This window comes from Pavona decussata, unplaced genomic scaffold (genome assembly GCF_977016875.1).
Source record: "Pavona decussata unplaced genomic scaffold, jaPavDecu1.1 SCAFFOLD_1370, whole genome shotgun sequence".
Classification (NCBI taxonomy): Eukaryota; Metazoa; Cnidaria; class Anthozoa; order Scleractinia; family Agariciidae; genus Pavona; species Pavona decussata.
This window is the reverse complement of record NW_028146024.1, coordinates 29,650-45,144: the sequence shown is the minus strand read 5'-3', so window position 1 is coordinate 45,144 and position 15,495 is coordinate 29,650. Positions and strand designations below refer to the sequence as shown.

At 39.8% G+C, this 15,495-nt stretch overlaps 1 protein-coding gene across 1 annotated transcript in view; it reads right to left on the bottom strand.

The window, feature by feature from the left end:
- The window catches only part of LOC146448135 (uncharacterized), a 48,926-nt gene that overhangs the window by 13,877 nt on the left and 19,554 nt on the right, over positions 1 to 15,495 (bottom strand). Inside the window, exons 9-16 of the mRNA XM_085102702.1 lie at positions 10,163 to 10,413; positions 8,657 to 8,756; positions 7,656 to 7,751; positions 6,728 to 6,999; positions 5,389 to 5,497; positions 3,923 to 4,429; positions 3,065 to 3,208; positions 1,589 to 1,829 (exon numbers count right to left, since the gene is read on the bottom strand). Of these exons, the coding sequence (XP_084958828.1) occupies positions 1,589 to 1,829; positions 3,065 to 3,208; positions 3,923 to 4,429; positions 5,389 to 5,497; positions 6,728 to 6,999; positions 7,656 to 7,751; positions 8,657 to 8,756; positions 10,163 to 10,413 (1,720 nt within the window). The remainder of the gene's footprint in view (positions 1 to 1,588; positions 1,830 to 3,064; positions 3,209 to 3,922; positions 4,430 to 5,388; positions 5,498 to 6,727; positions 7,000 to 7,655; positions 7,752 to 8,656; positions 8,757 to 10,162; positions 10,414 to 15,495) is intronic.

Sequence of the window (15,495 nt, the reverse complement as noted above, 5' to 3'; positions counted from 1 at the left end):
TATAGCAGTTAATAGGATATATTATGGTATAGTCATTGCATCTATATTCTTCCGACCGTGAAACTCTCCATGTGATTTTAACCAATTTTAAACAATGCTTCGCTTCAAAATTGTCAAAGCCATCCCATCCATCGCTACTATCTATCAGCTACTCTCGAATTCGTGTGAAAAGAAAATTTATGCATTTATATGTATGTATCCATCAGTCGATGGAATTTTACACCTTCGTTGTACGTCGAAGTGCACAAGTTAATAGAATTGATATAAATTAAATCAAAATCAATGAACAAAATTTAGCATACTGCAAGCGGCGTTTAAGAACAACCTTTACCCTACTATAGAGTCCAGGTCTTGAGACTTTAAAAACCCGTGTAAAGTCCGATATTTCGCTTTAGTTTTCGAGGGCTTGTGTCTTGAACCTGAATCGAAGGACTCCAGACCGGAAGTATTCATTCCTTTGAACTGAGATTAACAATATCCTCCTTGTGGGTGGTTGAGTATTCTCAGCCACGTAAGCCACTATTTTGGTTTGAAGGGCTCCAAATGCGGAAGATCAGCTCATCACTTTGATCTGAGATTCGCAATGTCCTCGTTTTCGACAGTTAAGCAGTCTCAGCCGCGAAGGTCATCATTTCGTTTGCAATATCTTAAAGTGCCCCTAACCCTTCAATTTGTTTTCTTTTGGTAGATTTCCATATCTGTGAAGAACTCATTTTCGAAAAAATTTTTTAGAAATATTGAATCCTTTTTATTTTACGAGCGGTAAAAGTTACTGAAATTTTTAAATTTTTGCGCCCTTAAAGCCCCGCTGGACAAATTTTTGTCTCGTGGGCTCATTAGGAACGAGCCAATGAGAAGCGTCCTATATTTGACACTTTCTTAGCTGTGACGTAAGAAAAGGACACCAGAAGGATTCAGAAGGAATCTTATGCATGCTGATTCCTTTCTCTACATTTCGAGAGTTGCTGCATCCAAAAAACACACATTATTCAACCATTTTCCCTGTTTACAATTGAAGCATTACCGCGAATCTTCGGATATTTTTGCACGATGTCCTTTTCTTACGTCACGCTCCATATTTGGCCGAGTGGGGGACTAATGCGAATGATAGGTGAAAATATCGACAAGACTGCCTTCACTTCTAGCGCTCGTAAAAAAAAAAGGATTCAATATTTCTTAAAAAATTTTTCGAAAATGAGTTCTTGAAAGATATGGAAATCTACCAAAAGAAAACAAATTGAAGGGTTAGGGGCACTTTAAAGGTGTCTTTCTTCTAGCCCCTAACATCATCAAATAAACGCAAGCCCGGCCTTATGCACTGGTCAGCTGGAACAAGCTAAAAACGTTTACAGGAATCGATTGACCGAGCGAGCGAGCGAGCGAGTAAAATTATTTCCTGCTAAATCCCACTCTACTAGCTGATTGCTTCCCAGAAATGACAAGAATACAGAAGTGATAATAAAACCCTTAAATGATGAAACAGCTCACTAAAACACACATTGATACTAAACTACTTCCAACAACAACAACAACAACAACAACAACAACAACAAAAACACCAAAAACAACACGACAACAATTACGATACCTTGCTCTTTTATCGAGGTGAACCCTAAAGGTGTTGTTTCCAGAATAGAAACCCAACAAAAGTGATTCGCCTTGTTCAGACGCCACCTTGTATTCAATGAAGAAGCCAGCATGCGAGGTCTTAAGCCAAAAGCACAGAGTAAAGCCAAAGCTAAGAGGTGAAATGTCAGAGAAAGACACATTGCTAATGTTGGCCTCTGGAAGGTGGATCTCATAGTCATCTGCCTCAAAGAATCCCCTGACTGCAAAATCAACGAACATAAAACAGCGGATAAAAATACTTACTTAAAGGGCGTTTTAACACTCCATTGGTTTACCTTAAGTATATTTATTTGTTTTATTAGATTACAAGAGCAAGGGGGCAAGACATTTTCAAATTTGTACGATGCAACAATCCCTTGATGCTCCATCCAAAGGCGCTCTAAAGTCCAGTAGTGTCGAAACGGGCAGTTTGAAAACTTTTCGAACGGATTTTTGGACAACTGCAATACCTCTAATCAACCTTACAACTTCTCCTGAGATTTATCTGGGAATAATTTGACAGTGACAGTGAAACCTGACAGTGTTTATGAATGTTGTCGAATCTTTGGAAGCCCGAGATTCGACGATTCTCGTCAACGTTCGGGCATTCTGCTGATTAAAGGTGCAATTCAACCATTTCAGAAGAGTGTGTCAAAAAGCAAATTGCGTTAATACTCGAACACGAAAAGGAACATTACGAGCAATGCACCGTGTGCCTACCCTAATTTTTTATCTGTAGAAATGTGGCCTCTGTTTCCGCAGCACTGCGAACAACAGCTTTTCAACGTATTTTCACTATCTGCAACGTGTGCACCTTTGTGAAGTAACTTTCCGTTTTTGGCCGACAACTATTAAATTAAATTTAAAAAAGTACGATTGAAATTCCGTTCCGGTACTCAATTAACAAAATAAGTTTTTTGGCCCCTGCGCGAGTTTCTCAAAACTGCCAGTAACAATTCGGTCCTGGAAGGCACTTTTTAAAGCGCCCAATGTTCGTTATCAGAAATCTTAGCTTGGAAGCTAAAACACTGAAAACTAGCTTTATAAGATAAAGAAACGCATTGGGATAGTTTGAAGAAAAAGCTACCACCAATCGACAGGAAAATGGATCAAAAAACTCTGCAGGAGTTTTGAGAAACAAACCCGTCTCGTTTATTGTTTTTAATTTGTTTCATACTTTGTATTTGGACAGTGTAGATTGGTGTAACTGATAAAATAACCGTGTTTTAAATAAAAGTACAATTTCAATGGCAATGTCTCGGACAGTTTCCGTGGGCAGTTTCAATCATAACGTGTTTCGTGTAAGACGTAGTCTAACATTGCTCATATTTTTGCACTACGTGTTGCACGCGAGTATATGAGACATGTTGAACGGCACTGCGGCATGGTGTGGTGACCGCCAACATAAAATTTGCGCGGGAAATCAGTTACACCGTGTGTAGAGTCCTTATTTTACCTCGTCCACCAGTGTTCTTCTCATCTGGATCTGCGTCATGAAATTCCTGACTCGCCTCGTCACTCTCTTTGTATCTGGTCCTCTTCCAGGCTCGTATGCTTCTCCATCCACACCAGTCTCTTGTTATGTCACAAGGTAGCTCGTCTAAATTGTCAGTTGAACAATGTTGACGTTAGGGGCAATTCATTTTGTTACGGGGTCTGCTGGGCTGTTGGCATTCGGGTTTTGTGTGTGTGCTTGTGTTTGTCTAGCTAGGGGGAGGGAGGTATGCGAAAAAATCATGATGTTTCAAAGAAGGGTCACTTTGAAAATAAAGGATTAAGATCGCCCTTTGGACATTGAAACAATTTCCTACAGTGAAAGAGGGAAGATTGTTAATTTGACGTCCAATGTTTCCTTCACTTTTCACTCCCCCTTGTTTTTGGAAGAGGGGGTGGGGAGGTAGAATTCTAAGAGGTGCGCTAGAAAAAGTTAGAATTGGATGAATGAAACTAAACCATTCACCCTAACTTGTGATGAACTTGAAGGAAGAAATTAGCTTTCATCTCAACTAAAACTACAACATGTACAACCCACCTGACGGGAAGAGACGTCCGGGGGAAGAGAGAATATAAAAGGCAAAAATAAAATAGCGCAGTTTAAATCTAACTTTAAGACACTCGTTAGAATTCAAATTGCACACACATTTTAATCGAGTTATCTTTGCCGTATGCTAGCGGTTAACCTGCTATAGCTACCGCATCCGGTTTTCTCGAACCAAAAGCCGAATAACAACACCGACATCGTTGCAGTTTAATCAGATTTCCGATAACACTGTTTGGCCAAAAGTTAAGATTAGAAAGCTATTCACCAACTTACCAAGACAAATAAAGTCCCCTCGGAAGTCATCAAAATTAATATGTCCTCCAGGGCTGTCGTCAAGGTCCATAAGTACTATCCGACCAACTTTTCCTATGTATGCATCAAAAGCGCGAAATCTGACTCTCATCATGTGTTCCTTGCAGTTAAGGGTGTCGAAGAAGGGTAAGAGACGGAAGCCCACCCAAAAATATACCCTTGCGCTACTATTACAGCTTCCACCGATCAAGAAATTAGCATTTGGGCCTGTTATACGTATAAGCGATGACATAATGTTGCCGGTAGATGCGTCCCCTTGAATGTTGCCCGCTGGAATGTCTGCACTTGATCGGTTTTCGTAAGTTCCTATCCACCAGTTCCCCTGATGACCGGACGTTGTCTTGGAAGACCCGGATGTTCGTGCAAGGATGTTGTCACCAAGGGTGGGTTGGTAGTGGAAGGCTGATCCTCGTGCTGTCCATCCCTCGAGGGTTCCTTTTTCGAAGTCAAAGTTGCCACATGCTTCTTCTACAAAAGAAAAATAATAAACATAAGTCATTTATTCTAACTTTATCTACAATCAAGGACAAAAGCTCTTGGAACAAATGTTACAAAGTACTGCTACTGACTACCAATCTATTGTGACTGACCAATGAAGTCATGTTTTTTGGTTGAAGCCCATCTTACTAACCTCACCCAACCCCCCCAAGACAATGTTGAAATCCACAACTCAACTTTCATTACCCGGGCTCAACATTGTAAGAGAGGTGGGGGAGGAAAACGGATAGTCCTCGATCACTTGTACTGTTTTTCTGTCGCTTGCCTAGGGAAACATGGCAAATGCAAATTCTTCCCAACTTTTTGTATTTGATTGTAGACCGGACTTTTTTTGTCTTCTGGGGCAAGCGGGAGGGGGGAGGGGGAGGGGGTTGAGGGTCGGAATCCGCCCCCTCCCCTCCGTCATCTTGAATTTCTGGATTTTTCAAAAACTTTGGGAAAGCGCCAAAATTGAACAAAAAGTAATCAAAACTAATAAAGAAACACTAATATGAGCTAAAACAAAAGTACGGGAAGAAAAGTGATTTTTCTTCATAGTAAAAAGGAAATTTCTATTTTCTGAAAAAACTGCATGTCAAAAATTGGTTTCCATCGTAACATCAAAGTCGATCAATCCTAACCGGCCACATCACATTTTTCCCAAATAAATTCCCCAAAAAGTCCTATAGTTTCGGGGCTTTTCCTCATTATAATTTTAAAAAAGAGGTATTCAGGTTCAAAGTCGCCACGGGCAGAATCCCCCTCCCCGGGTCTAGATAGCTCACGTAACTTTCGTTGCTTAAATAAAATTCTCCTAGACAAAATTCAGGAATAGTTTTGTTCAGTAATTTAACTCCTAATCAACTCAGTTAGCTGGACTGCCTAACTATGCGTGAACAAACATACTATACTAACGGAGTGTACTGCAAAATACACATCCCTTTCCTCACCTGCATCAGGCTTCCAAGGAATGTATTCACAAGTCTCTTTGGTGAAGGACACGTCATCGATGGCGATAAATGGTCCAAACAATGATGGGCTGTATCCCACAAATTCAATCTGCACGTGATAATAAGAAACATACCTGTCACTTGGATTCAATTTTAAATTTCCGAAGACTCGAAAAGCAACATTATAGGAGTTATGGTATAGTTGTAGAATGAAAATCTAAGCGTCCATATACTCTTTCCCGCGGCTACTTGTTTAAAAATTACCTGTAAACCAGCACCCTGTGAAAATACCAAGTTTGGTCATTTTCGTATGGACGACACAGCAGCTGAGAAAACATTTTCCTCTGTGATTTGTTTTCTTTAGGGGTGAACAATAGCCGAGATTGGTAAATTTGTTAATTACCCATGTCACCTTGTGGCCTTGCCACGTAGGCTTTCCGACAACATTAGAGACTGAGACTAAGAATTTGTTTACGCCAAACGGCAAACCGCAAGCGGCAGAAATGACCACGAAACCATTTTATCCTATATTTTGCGCTCCCTATTACAAAACATCTTTTATTTAAACACGATAGTAGCTAAAGCAACACAATTGCTAGTGAGGTCGTACCTAACTTAAGTTTAAAAACATGCCTAAAAAGTAATAACAATTATATAAATAATCTTACACATTTAAAAAACTTCAAATCCGTTCAGCTCTTTCTTTGCGTTTGAATTGGGCTTTCCCTGCTAGCAGAGGCCTCTTTTCCGTTGTATTCGCTGAACTGACGGGCGCGAGGAAAAGAGACGGTCACCTCTTCCCTGGGTCGAAACGGACTTTGATTCAACCGCCGTCCGTAGTCGTGGACGACGCTTACAAAACGCATTCTCCCAGTATTGTTTGCTGACCGTGACTTGAGCCCACTGTCTCTCGCGCATTCGTTTACAGTTACTCCGCTGTCACTTAGCGAACCCGCATAGTAACATGTCATCACGTGACGGTTCGGTCGCTAGATAACCGTGGCACATGCTCAACACAGTCCGTTTCAGCCCAGGGCAGAGGTCTCTTTTCCTCGCGCCCGTCAGTACAGCGAATACAACGGAAAAGAGGCCTCTGCTAGTTTTCAGCTTCCAAGTAAAATTGAGTACTTTTGCGTTAGCATGAAAAGCCAAAATTATTTTTTTACTATTCTCATCTATGTACTTTTTTTATCAAGAATACACGAACGGGAATCTCACGTTTGCCGTAAAGGCGATTTTACATCTCCCTATTACTTGAAAGAACCGTATACCGCGTCCCATTCAGGTTACATTATAACTTCACGCAGACACAGCTTCCTAGTTTTTGGAGCGCACCTACCTTCGCATTGGAGTAATTACTGGTCAAAGGCGTTTGTATATACCGCGTCTTATTTGTCACTTTATCCTCGAAGAAAAGCTGCTTGGTTTCATTAGATGTTATTCCCCGCTGTAACACCATGAACGACACTGCGTGCCAACTGTGCACGTGATCATTGCCAATCATGAACCGGAAACGGAAGCACTTCCACTCATGAGCATGCGTGTTGATGGCCGGAGATGAGAGAGAAGTGGGCAGCTTCGAGGCTCCACCAGAAAGTAACACGAGTCCACCTGACACCAGAAAAGAAGAGTCAATGAATATCGAATATTCAAAGCTCTGTATAATACAAAGAGGCCACATTTCCTGGCTCTCCTGAACGGAGTAATAGAGAAGATCTAATAGAAATATAGACGGCAGAACAGTTGGTTTTGCTCTCAAATTCACAGCGCAAAACGTGATCGCCAAAAACAGGGATTCTCGCCCACAAGCTCATCTCCCCAGTCTTTAATCCATTTCTTCGTTCGAGACTTCTTGTTCCACGCGCGTTAGTATATCAAATCTCGCAAAAATGCCTGCAGTCTTTATAAGTCTAAGAGAAACTTGGAAAAGATGCACTCTTTGTTTTTTTCAGTTCGCTTTTTCGATTGACCAAATAATTATTAAGAGATGCGTTGATACGAGTGAAATAAGAGCTAGCGTTTTTTCATTTCTATTTCATTCAATTTCTTAAATTTTACAAATATATTTATTCATTTTACCATTATACTCAAAGAAAGTAATTGTTTCAATAAACGATGTTTGCCTGTAAGAATCAAACAAGTAAAGAAACAAACTGAAAAACCGAAACAAACAAAGAAAAGACAACAACAAAACAAACAAACGAATAAAAAAATTTCAACCTACCTACCCCAACTCAAGGTATAATTTTGATATCAACGAGTCTTACCCGACTTCTCCAATCCTTCCAGGAATGTGACAAGCCTCCATCCCTCTTGGGCTCGCCAATCGCACATGCTTTCTTGAAAATGACAGTCTGGACTCGCTAATTACAATGGAACAGAAGGAAAAGAATTTCCACATTTAAAGGGAACGTTTGCCCTCACAGCAAATTGACTTTAAATCTTTTGAAGTCTACAAAAATGGATATGATTATCCCCTATTTCGCTTTCAAATTGTCCGCTTGCCGTCATTACGATTTTATGATGTCATTTCGTTGCCGCATTGCCAAGAAGCTAGCCTCCCACGCAGTCGTTTTTAGGGGACTCGTATTACCTCCTCCTCTAAAACGACTGCGTGGGAGGCTACCAAGAAGCAGAAGTTTGTCTGTATGAAACATTTGAGCCACCAAACGACTACATGAAAATCCCCTATAGCTGTCCGCGGAAATTTAAAAGCAAGCACGTGGCAATAATCAAATGCTGTTTTGTCTCACACTAATATATGTCTTCTATTTCGAACAATTCAATGTCAATTTCCATTGAGAAAGGAGGTTCCCGTTAGAATGATATATTCGTTGAAATTTTGATAATAATCAAGCAGACTTCGATTAAAGAAAGAAAGGAAAAAAAAATCAAAGAAACACAAAGTGAATGAATGTATAAAAGGATGGCCGAACGGTCGACTGTGTACATGAATGAATGGCAGGGTGCATGCAGAGAAAAAAAAAATGAAAGAATTAAAGAACACATGGATAAATACTTAAAAAGAAAGAAATGAAAAGGAAGAATGGATGGATGAATGAATGGGCCAGAGAAGATAACCTTTACCCCTAAGACTGCCTAAGTTTACAATTACAACAAGTGCCAGAAAAGTAAAATCAAATTTTAAATAACTTTACGATTTCACAACAAGTGCGAAAATGGTTAACTGGAAGGAACCCACTGTCACTCATTCTTCAACCTTTTCAATTCATATTCTAATAAATTAAGTTATTTCTAGTATACGTACTTTGTTCGAGAATTGTTTCACATGCTCCATCTAAGACAGTTAAGTCGTCTACTGCAATGTCACCCTGTTTTCCCCCACCAACTGTTCCTTCCAGTACAAACTGGAGAAAAAATAAACAACACATGCATAAAGTTATGTTATCTTCGGGCCGAAGCGACCTTAATGAAGAACGACGGCTACGGCAACTCAATAACATTCAGTTTAAATGAGTACTAGTGGTTGAAATATCCACAAACATAATTCTCCGGGGCGACGTTAACCTCACAAAGCAAACCAGAAAATAACTAACCTATATTCACTTTCCCCATGAGACGCTGAATTAAGGGGCTGTTTACATGGTGAGAGGGAGGTCCTAGCACTAGGAAAATCCTAGAGGGCGGAAAATCCTATCGCCATATGTTTTCTCTATTCAGTTTACGTGCAAAAAGTTGTACTTGGCCCTAGCGCTAGGATCTTCCTAGAGATAGGAACTTCCTAGCTGAGAGATAGGAAAATCGTAGCACCATGTAAACTACTTTCGCTCGGAAGATCCTAGTACTAGGGACAAAAAGAACAAACATGGCGGTAGCCAGGTGTTCAGCTGCTCAAGGTCGACAGTCACTCTTCTTTTCCTTGTCCACTTGGTAACCACTTCGGCCGAAATTTCTGCATGTAAAGCAAAGAAAAAATTATCCACCTTCTCGGATCTTCCTGGTGCTAGGATCTTCCTCCCTCCATGTAAACAGCTCCTTAAATCAAATGCCAAGAAATGTACCACATATAGAGCCACTTTTTGAATCATCAAACCTATTTTTTTAGGGACGTTTTCGTCTCCATCGTAGCTGCTTTTTTAGGTGCCCAAACACCTTTCGCAACCACGGCTACAGCGCCGACGAAAACGTGTCTCGGAGGAAGAAAATGAACGTTCGTCGATTAATGAGTGTTATGTGGCTGAACTATCCAACAAGCTGAATTCAAACGCAAGGCATTCAAGTACATAATAAATAAAAGGAAATTCACTGTCCTGTGTTGAAGTTCTATATAAAACTGCAAGTTTGATAATTTTGTGCTTTTGTTGTGTATACGGTCCGCGTAGAATGCAAAAATATGCTTTACAGCACACCTAGAGAGAAACCTTTTTCTCTCATCAAACGTCAACCATAACCGTACGGCTACCTTGGTTGAGCAAGTTAAGACAACGTTTTACTAAAATGTCAATTAGGAGCAAAAGCACAACTGTCTGGTGTTTTACCGCTCAAGTCTCTTATAATTAAGTAGAGACCTTAAAGAACCACGACGACACTCTAATTAAAATAGAAATTCACAACATTTAATCTACTGCGTAATAATTACTCCAACTCGCTCAACTCGTAAAATGTAGTTACCTTTCACAGAAACTGAAATTGATAGAAACAACATTTAATAATTAAGGCCGGAACGCCGTCAGATATAGCTATAACGACTTGGCTGAGAACATAAGGAAATCTTCATCGAATCAGTGAGACTTTCATTCACTGAAAAACTTACTTTATAAAAACTTGGACTACTTAGAGCCGTCTGTCCAAATCTCCAGCGGTTTCCTTTATCTCCAGACAGTCTCCATACAAGGTACTCTGATTGGTTGGTTTTTAGGTACACGCTCAGGTTACCGATATCTGCCCCATGCATGTGATACCAGAACTGTACACAAACTGTCTCATTGGGTTCTATCCAGCCACTTAAGAGCCTTGCCTTCTCTCCGCGTTTCCTTTGAGATGCTTCAATGAAGATGTATGCGCCTGATAAAAGTAAAACAGGAGTGGGTCGTTTGTAGCCTGCATGATTAGTAAGAAAGTGAAAGGAAGTGTTGAAACAAGAAGTAGTCCCCCCTCTTGTTTTTCCTCTCCCTCCTTCCTCTCCGTTACGCCAGTTATTATAGCAGGCCAGCTTTGGCTTAATAGGTGGTTTGCATCTCCACTGCATGTTGGTGGACAAAACAAAAGAAAATTTGTTCACAAAGTTTGCATAAAAAATGGAAGTGAACTCCCAGAGTAGAAAATTCTCATTGTTCCTGTCCACCAACATGGCCGCCATGACGTCACATGCAAACCATCAATCGGTTATTTTACGCTTCGCAATTAAGTCGAGGAGCAAACGTGCAGACAACCAATAAATGAATACAACAGCAACAGCAACGACAACAACAACAACAACAACAACAACAACAACAGCAACTACGTTAAAGATCACTGCATCATGGCGGAACGTACAAGACATGTGCGAGATAGTACTAGTCGTTGTAATTTTTCATGTTACTTGTGCAGTATGGTTTTGTTTAGGACTGGCCGATAAGCAGTAAATTTTTTGTTACCCAAAAGAGCTACTAAATCAGTACTCTTTGGTTATTAACCCTTAAAACCCCGATAGCGACCAGCATCTAATTTCTCCTAACATCATTACTGTTTGGATTTTCTCAAACTCATTAACAATTTTTGAAGAGAAAACATTTCAAGAAATCACTACCGTGAGGAGAAGGTTTGGAAAATTTTGTGAAATTTTGCTTTAAATTTCTCCAAGATTTAATATTAATGATTTAAGAAGCTATATCAAACACTGATCTTTCATCCGATTTCCAAACACCTCGAAGTAGGTTTAGAAAACTCTTCTCGGTATTTAGAAATCGGATGAAACACCCTAAGCTTCCTCGTGTGTGATATATTACTTCAAGAAATAAATGGAGAAAAGTGGAAAGAAGAAGCATTTTGACATTGGGGGTTAACCCTTTAATCCCTAAGAGTGCCAATTGGCGAGTGTAAGTAAAACGCGGGGTCGGGGCCATCACAGGTCATTTGTGGGTCAAATAAGGATTAAAGCCAATATAAAAAATTTAAGTCTCTAAAGCTTACTAGCTTAGGATAGGTCATCGGTGACAACACTCGATGCAGTTCCGTATTCTGGCGGACATTGGTTCCGTGAATTGACTACCTTTTATTCTTCTAAGAAACGAAATGAGGCAAAAAAATACAAGGTGCGGGACAATATATTACCTTGAACTAACAAATTCTTGCGTTCGAATTCATGCGTTCGAATTCCTTTGTAAAGCCCGGCATTTAAATGCCGAGCTTTACAAAGGAATTCGAACGCATGTTTATTTCATTCTCGGAAATAATAGGCACGCGTGACATGGATTGACTGTAACAAACGAGCACGATCATGGAAGGCGGCGGGGGAGTTCATAGTAAGTTCATGCACATTTTAGTTCAAGAATTTGTTAGTTCAAGGTAATATATTGTCTCTTACCTTGTATTTTTTGCCTCATTTCGTTTCTTAGAAGAATAAAAAGTAGTCAATTCACGGAACCAATGTCCGCCAGAATACGGAACTGCATCGAGTGTTGTCACTGATGACCTATCCTAAGCTGGTAAGCTTTAGATTGCGTATTACGTGTGCGCGCCACGTTTATAACAGGGACGCCGAAACCGGAAATTGACTTTTTGTTTTGCAACTAAGAACGATCGGAATGCGAAAAATGTGTTAATTAGAACAGTTTGTCACATGGGATCCCAACCTCGAACAAGATGGCCGCAGCGTGGGCCAGTGTACTCGATTTTCAAAGTCAAAGTTTCGCATCATTGGAGTGTTAAGAGCAATTCTCCAGGAAAGTGAAGCAAAGTTGGAAATGAAAATTTTTAACCCCCCTTCATTTTCTGTGTGGAGGTAGGTTACCTGGAGGGATGAACAAAAACAGCCATATTTGGATCGGCAGGTGCGTCGTTGCCATGGAAACCGCACTTGAACACGTCGGCCTGAGGTCTATGTTTTGACCGAAAAATTCACTCTCAAATAGTAAAAATAAACGAGTCTGGTTCTCGAGTACATGTGAACCAATTCAAATGAAATTCATACAGATGGTAGAACCACTCTCCCAGTTTATAAAATTTGTTGTTAGAGTATTTTGGGGTCTATAATCAAGAAGACCTTGGTCGTTCTACTATGTTGCCTGTCAGTCATTTTGACAAGAAGGAAAAACAAGCACAACCATATTCGTTATTTCTCCGAAAGTACTCTTTCCACATAAACCAAATTAGCAGCAGAGCTTACATAGATATTGAAGTTTCTAAATATCATAAAATCTATTTGGGGAAAATTATATTCTGGACATGGGTGTTGAAGACATCCGAGGCAAGTTACAAAAAATTGCAAAATTGGAAATGTTGAGGGCTCCAGCATTTGGTTCAAACAGGCTTTAGATAGTGAATATCAGCTTCAGAGGTTTTTTCATTCATCTTATCTGTTATCTACATTTGATTGATTAGGTTTTGGCCAACGAATTTGCTGAAATATAAATTAAAACAAAGCCTACCTTGCAACTTTTGGGAATTTCTTCAGGATGCTGTTGTCGTATAGGATGGGTCTCTCCTCAGTTCGCTCGCTCCATTTTCTTGACCAAATCTTGCACAGACTCTAGCGGAAAGGACAAATCTAACTGCCTAGCCTCGCCGAACATCTTCTTTCAGACCAAAGATGATGATGCATTAACCCGAACAGGTCAAACACAGTCGTGTGTCGAGTATCGAAATAATTCATCAATACAATCCATCCAGGAAGTTAAATAGATGCATCAAGATCACAGCTGAGCAAATGCATGTTTGCGACGATTCTGAATAACGTCTTTGGCTAAATCGAGCCGTACATTCCGTGGTGCATGGTTGAGAAGCGAAGAAATCGTTGTTTACAACCTGTTTACGACCAAACATATGTAGACCGGAAATGCGAGTAGCAAAACTGCTGACCGGATGTAGTTTTAAATGCGATATACGCGTTTTTTTTGTTTGTTTGTGTTTGTAGCTTCGGCTTATTGTCGCAATGGCATTATCTCTTCTTTAGATATTTTTGGTACAATTTATCATTGATAGGGGGATAAAAGGACGACTTTTGATCCGCTTTTATGACTGTTTTACAGTGGTGAATAAAGAGGACAAAATAAAAGCGCTTCACTAGTCGTTTTATGCAACCTCATAAGCCGCCCATGTTTCCTGAGTTTCTTTGTTTGTTTGTTTTAATTCATTGCTTATTGGATGTTAAGGATGGCCTGCATGTAAGATACGTCGCTGATCTGGGGCATTAGCGTACACATTAGAAGTTACGTATACGAAGTTGGAATTTTTGACCCACCTCTCCTCCAGAAATAAATAAGTCCTCTTCAAGCCGATAAATTTTCACATTCAGTACCTAATACCTGCCCAAATTTTGGCATTCTTTCTGTTTATTTATTTATTTATATATTTATTTATTTTTTGCTGTTGTTTTTTTTTGGTGGGGGAGGGGTGACCGGACGTAAATTTGTGCCGTCGATCAAAAACACTGTAAGGGAAATTTGCATATCGTCGTGCGAAGGAAAATATCCTGGTCGGTACAATAGAAAGTTGGTCTCTTTCAAATCTCAAAAGGGACGTTTCGGTTTGTGAGTACAGTGGAAACAATATAAAACTCAGTCAATGTCAAAGGGATATTTCCAGGCACGTGCAAGCCTACGGACTTAGTATAAACCGTGATGAAATCAGCGACGAAATAGATCTTATTCTTTGCCGTGCAGGTAAATAATTATAAGAATTTTTCATTCTCTTGTCACGAATAGTTTATCATAACTCAATGTGTAATTGCATTTTCACAGACTAAAGAGCAATCTTTTTTTTTTTGGGGGGGGGGGGGGGGGTGGCTATTATGATCATGCGTTCAATTTTCCGCCCAAGCTTCAGTTCAGCTTCATTTCCTTTGTCTTTGTTTTCATTCGGTTATTGTTTTTTTTTTTTTTTTTTTTTTTTTTTTGGCTTTCTTCACCACTGCCATTGAGAAACAATCCCATTACAAGAGGATATCATTACACATACATCCGGTGTTACATCCCATTACATTGTGTTACATCCGGTCAGCAGTCGTGCTTCTCGGACTTCCGGCCTATGCGTTCAGTTTATTTACCATTCTTGGCTTGTCGATTATCGCAATATCTGACTCGAGTTTAGCCAAAGACGTTACTTTGGATTGTTCAAAGGCATGCATTTGCTTTGTACATCGATCTCGAGACATTTACTTTACTTCCTGGCTGAATAATATTGATGAATTTAGGTGCTCGATGGCAGAAATCACAAGCATTACGACCATGTTTTGGACTTTGTCAACTATTCTTCGTCAAGTGTGTGCGGGCTACTTGTATCATCATCCCTGGTCTGAAACACAGCAAACTGGATATTCAACGGGAGTAACTGTTAGTCTGTGCTAGATTTGGTCAAAAAGACGGAACGTGCGAAGGAGAGATACTGGAGAGAACCACGCGACGAAAGCATCCTGAAGAAATTCCCAAAACCCTCAAGGTAGGTTTTGTATCAATTTATATTTCATCAAATTTGTTCGCCAAAACCTTATTTACTAAATGTAGGTAGCAGAAAAGATGATAAAAGATACTTTTGAAGCTGATTTTCTCTCTCTAAAGCCTGTTTGAGCTAAATACTAGAGCTCTCAAAATTACCAATTTTGCAATTTTTTGCAATTTGTCCCAGGTGTCTTCAACACCCATAGCCAGAGTGTAGTTTTCCCCAAATTGATTTTATGATATTTAGAAACGTCAATATCTATGTAATCTCTGCTGCTAATTTGGTTTATGTGAAAAGAGTACTTTAGGAGAAATAACGAATATCGTTGTGCTTGTTTTTCCTGCTTGTCTAAATGGCTGACAGGGAACATAGTAGGACGAGCATTTTCTTCTTGTTTATAAAACCCAAAATATTGTAATGGCGAATTTTATAAACTGGGAGAGTGGTTCTACCATCTGTATGAATTTCATTTGAATTGGTTCACATGCACTTGAGAACCAGACTCGTTTA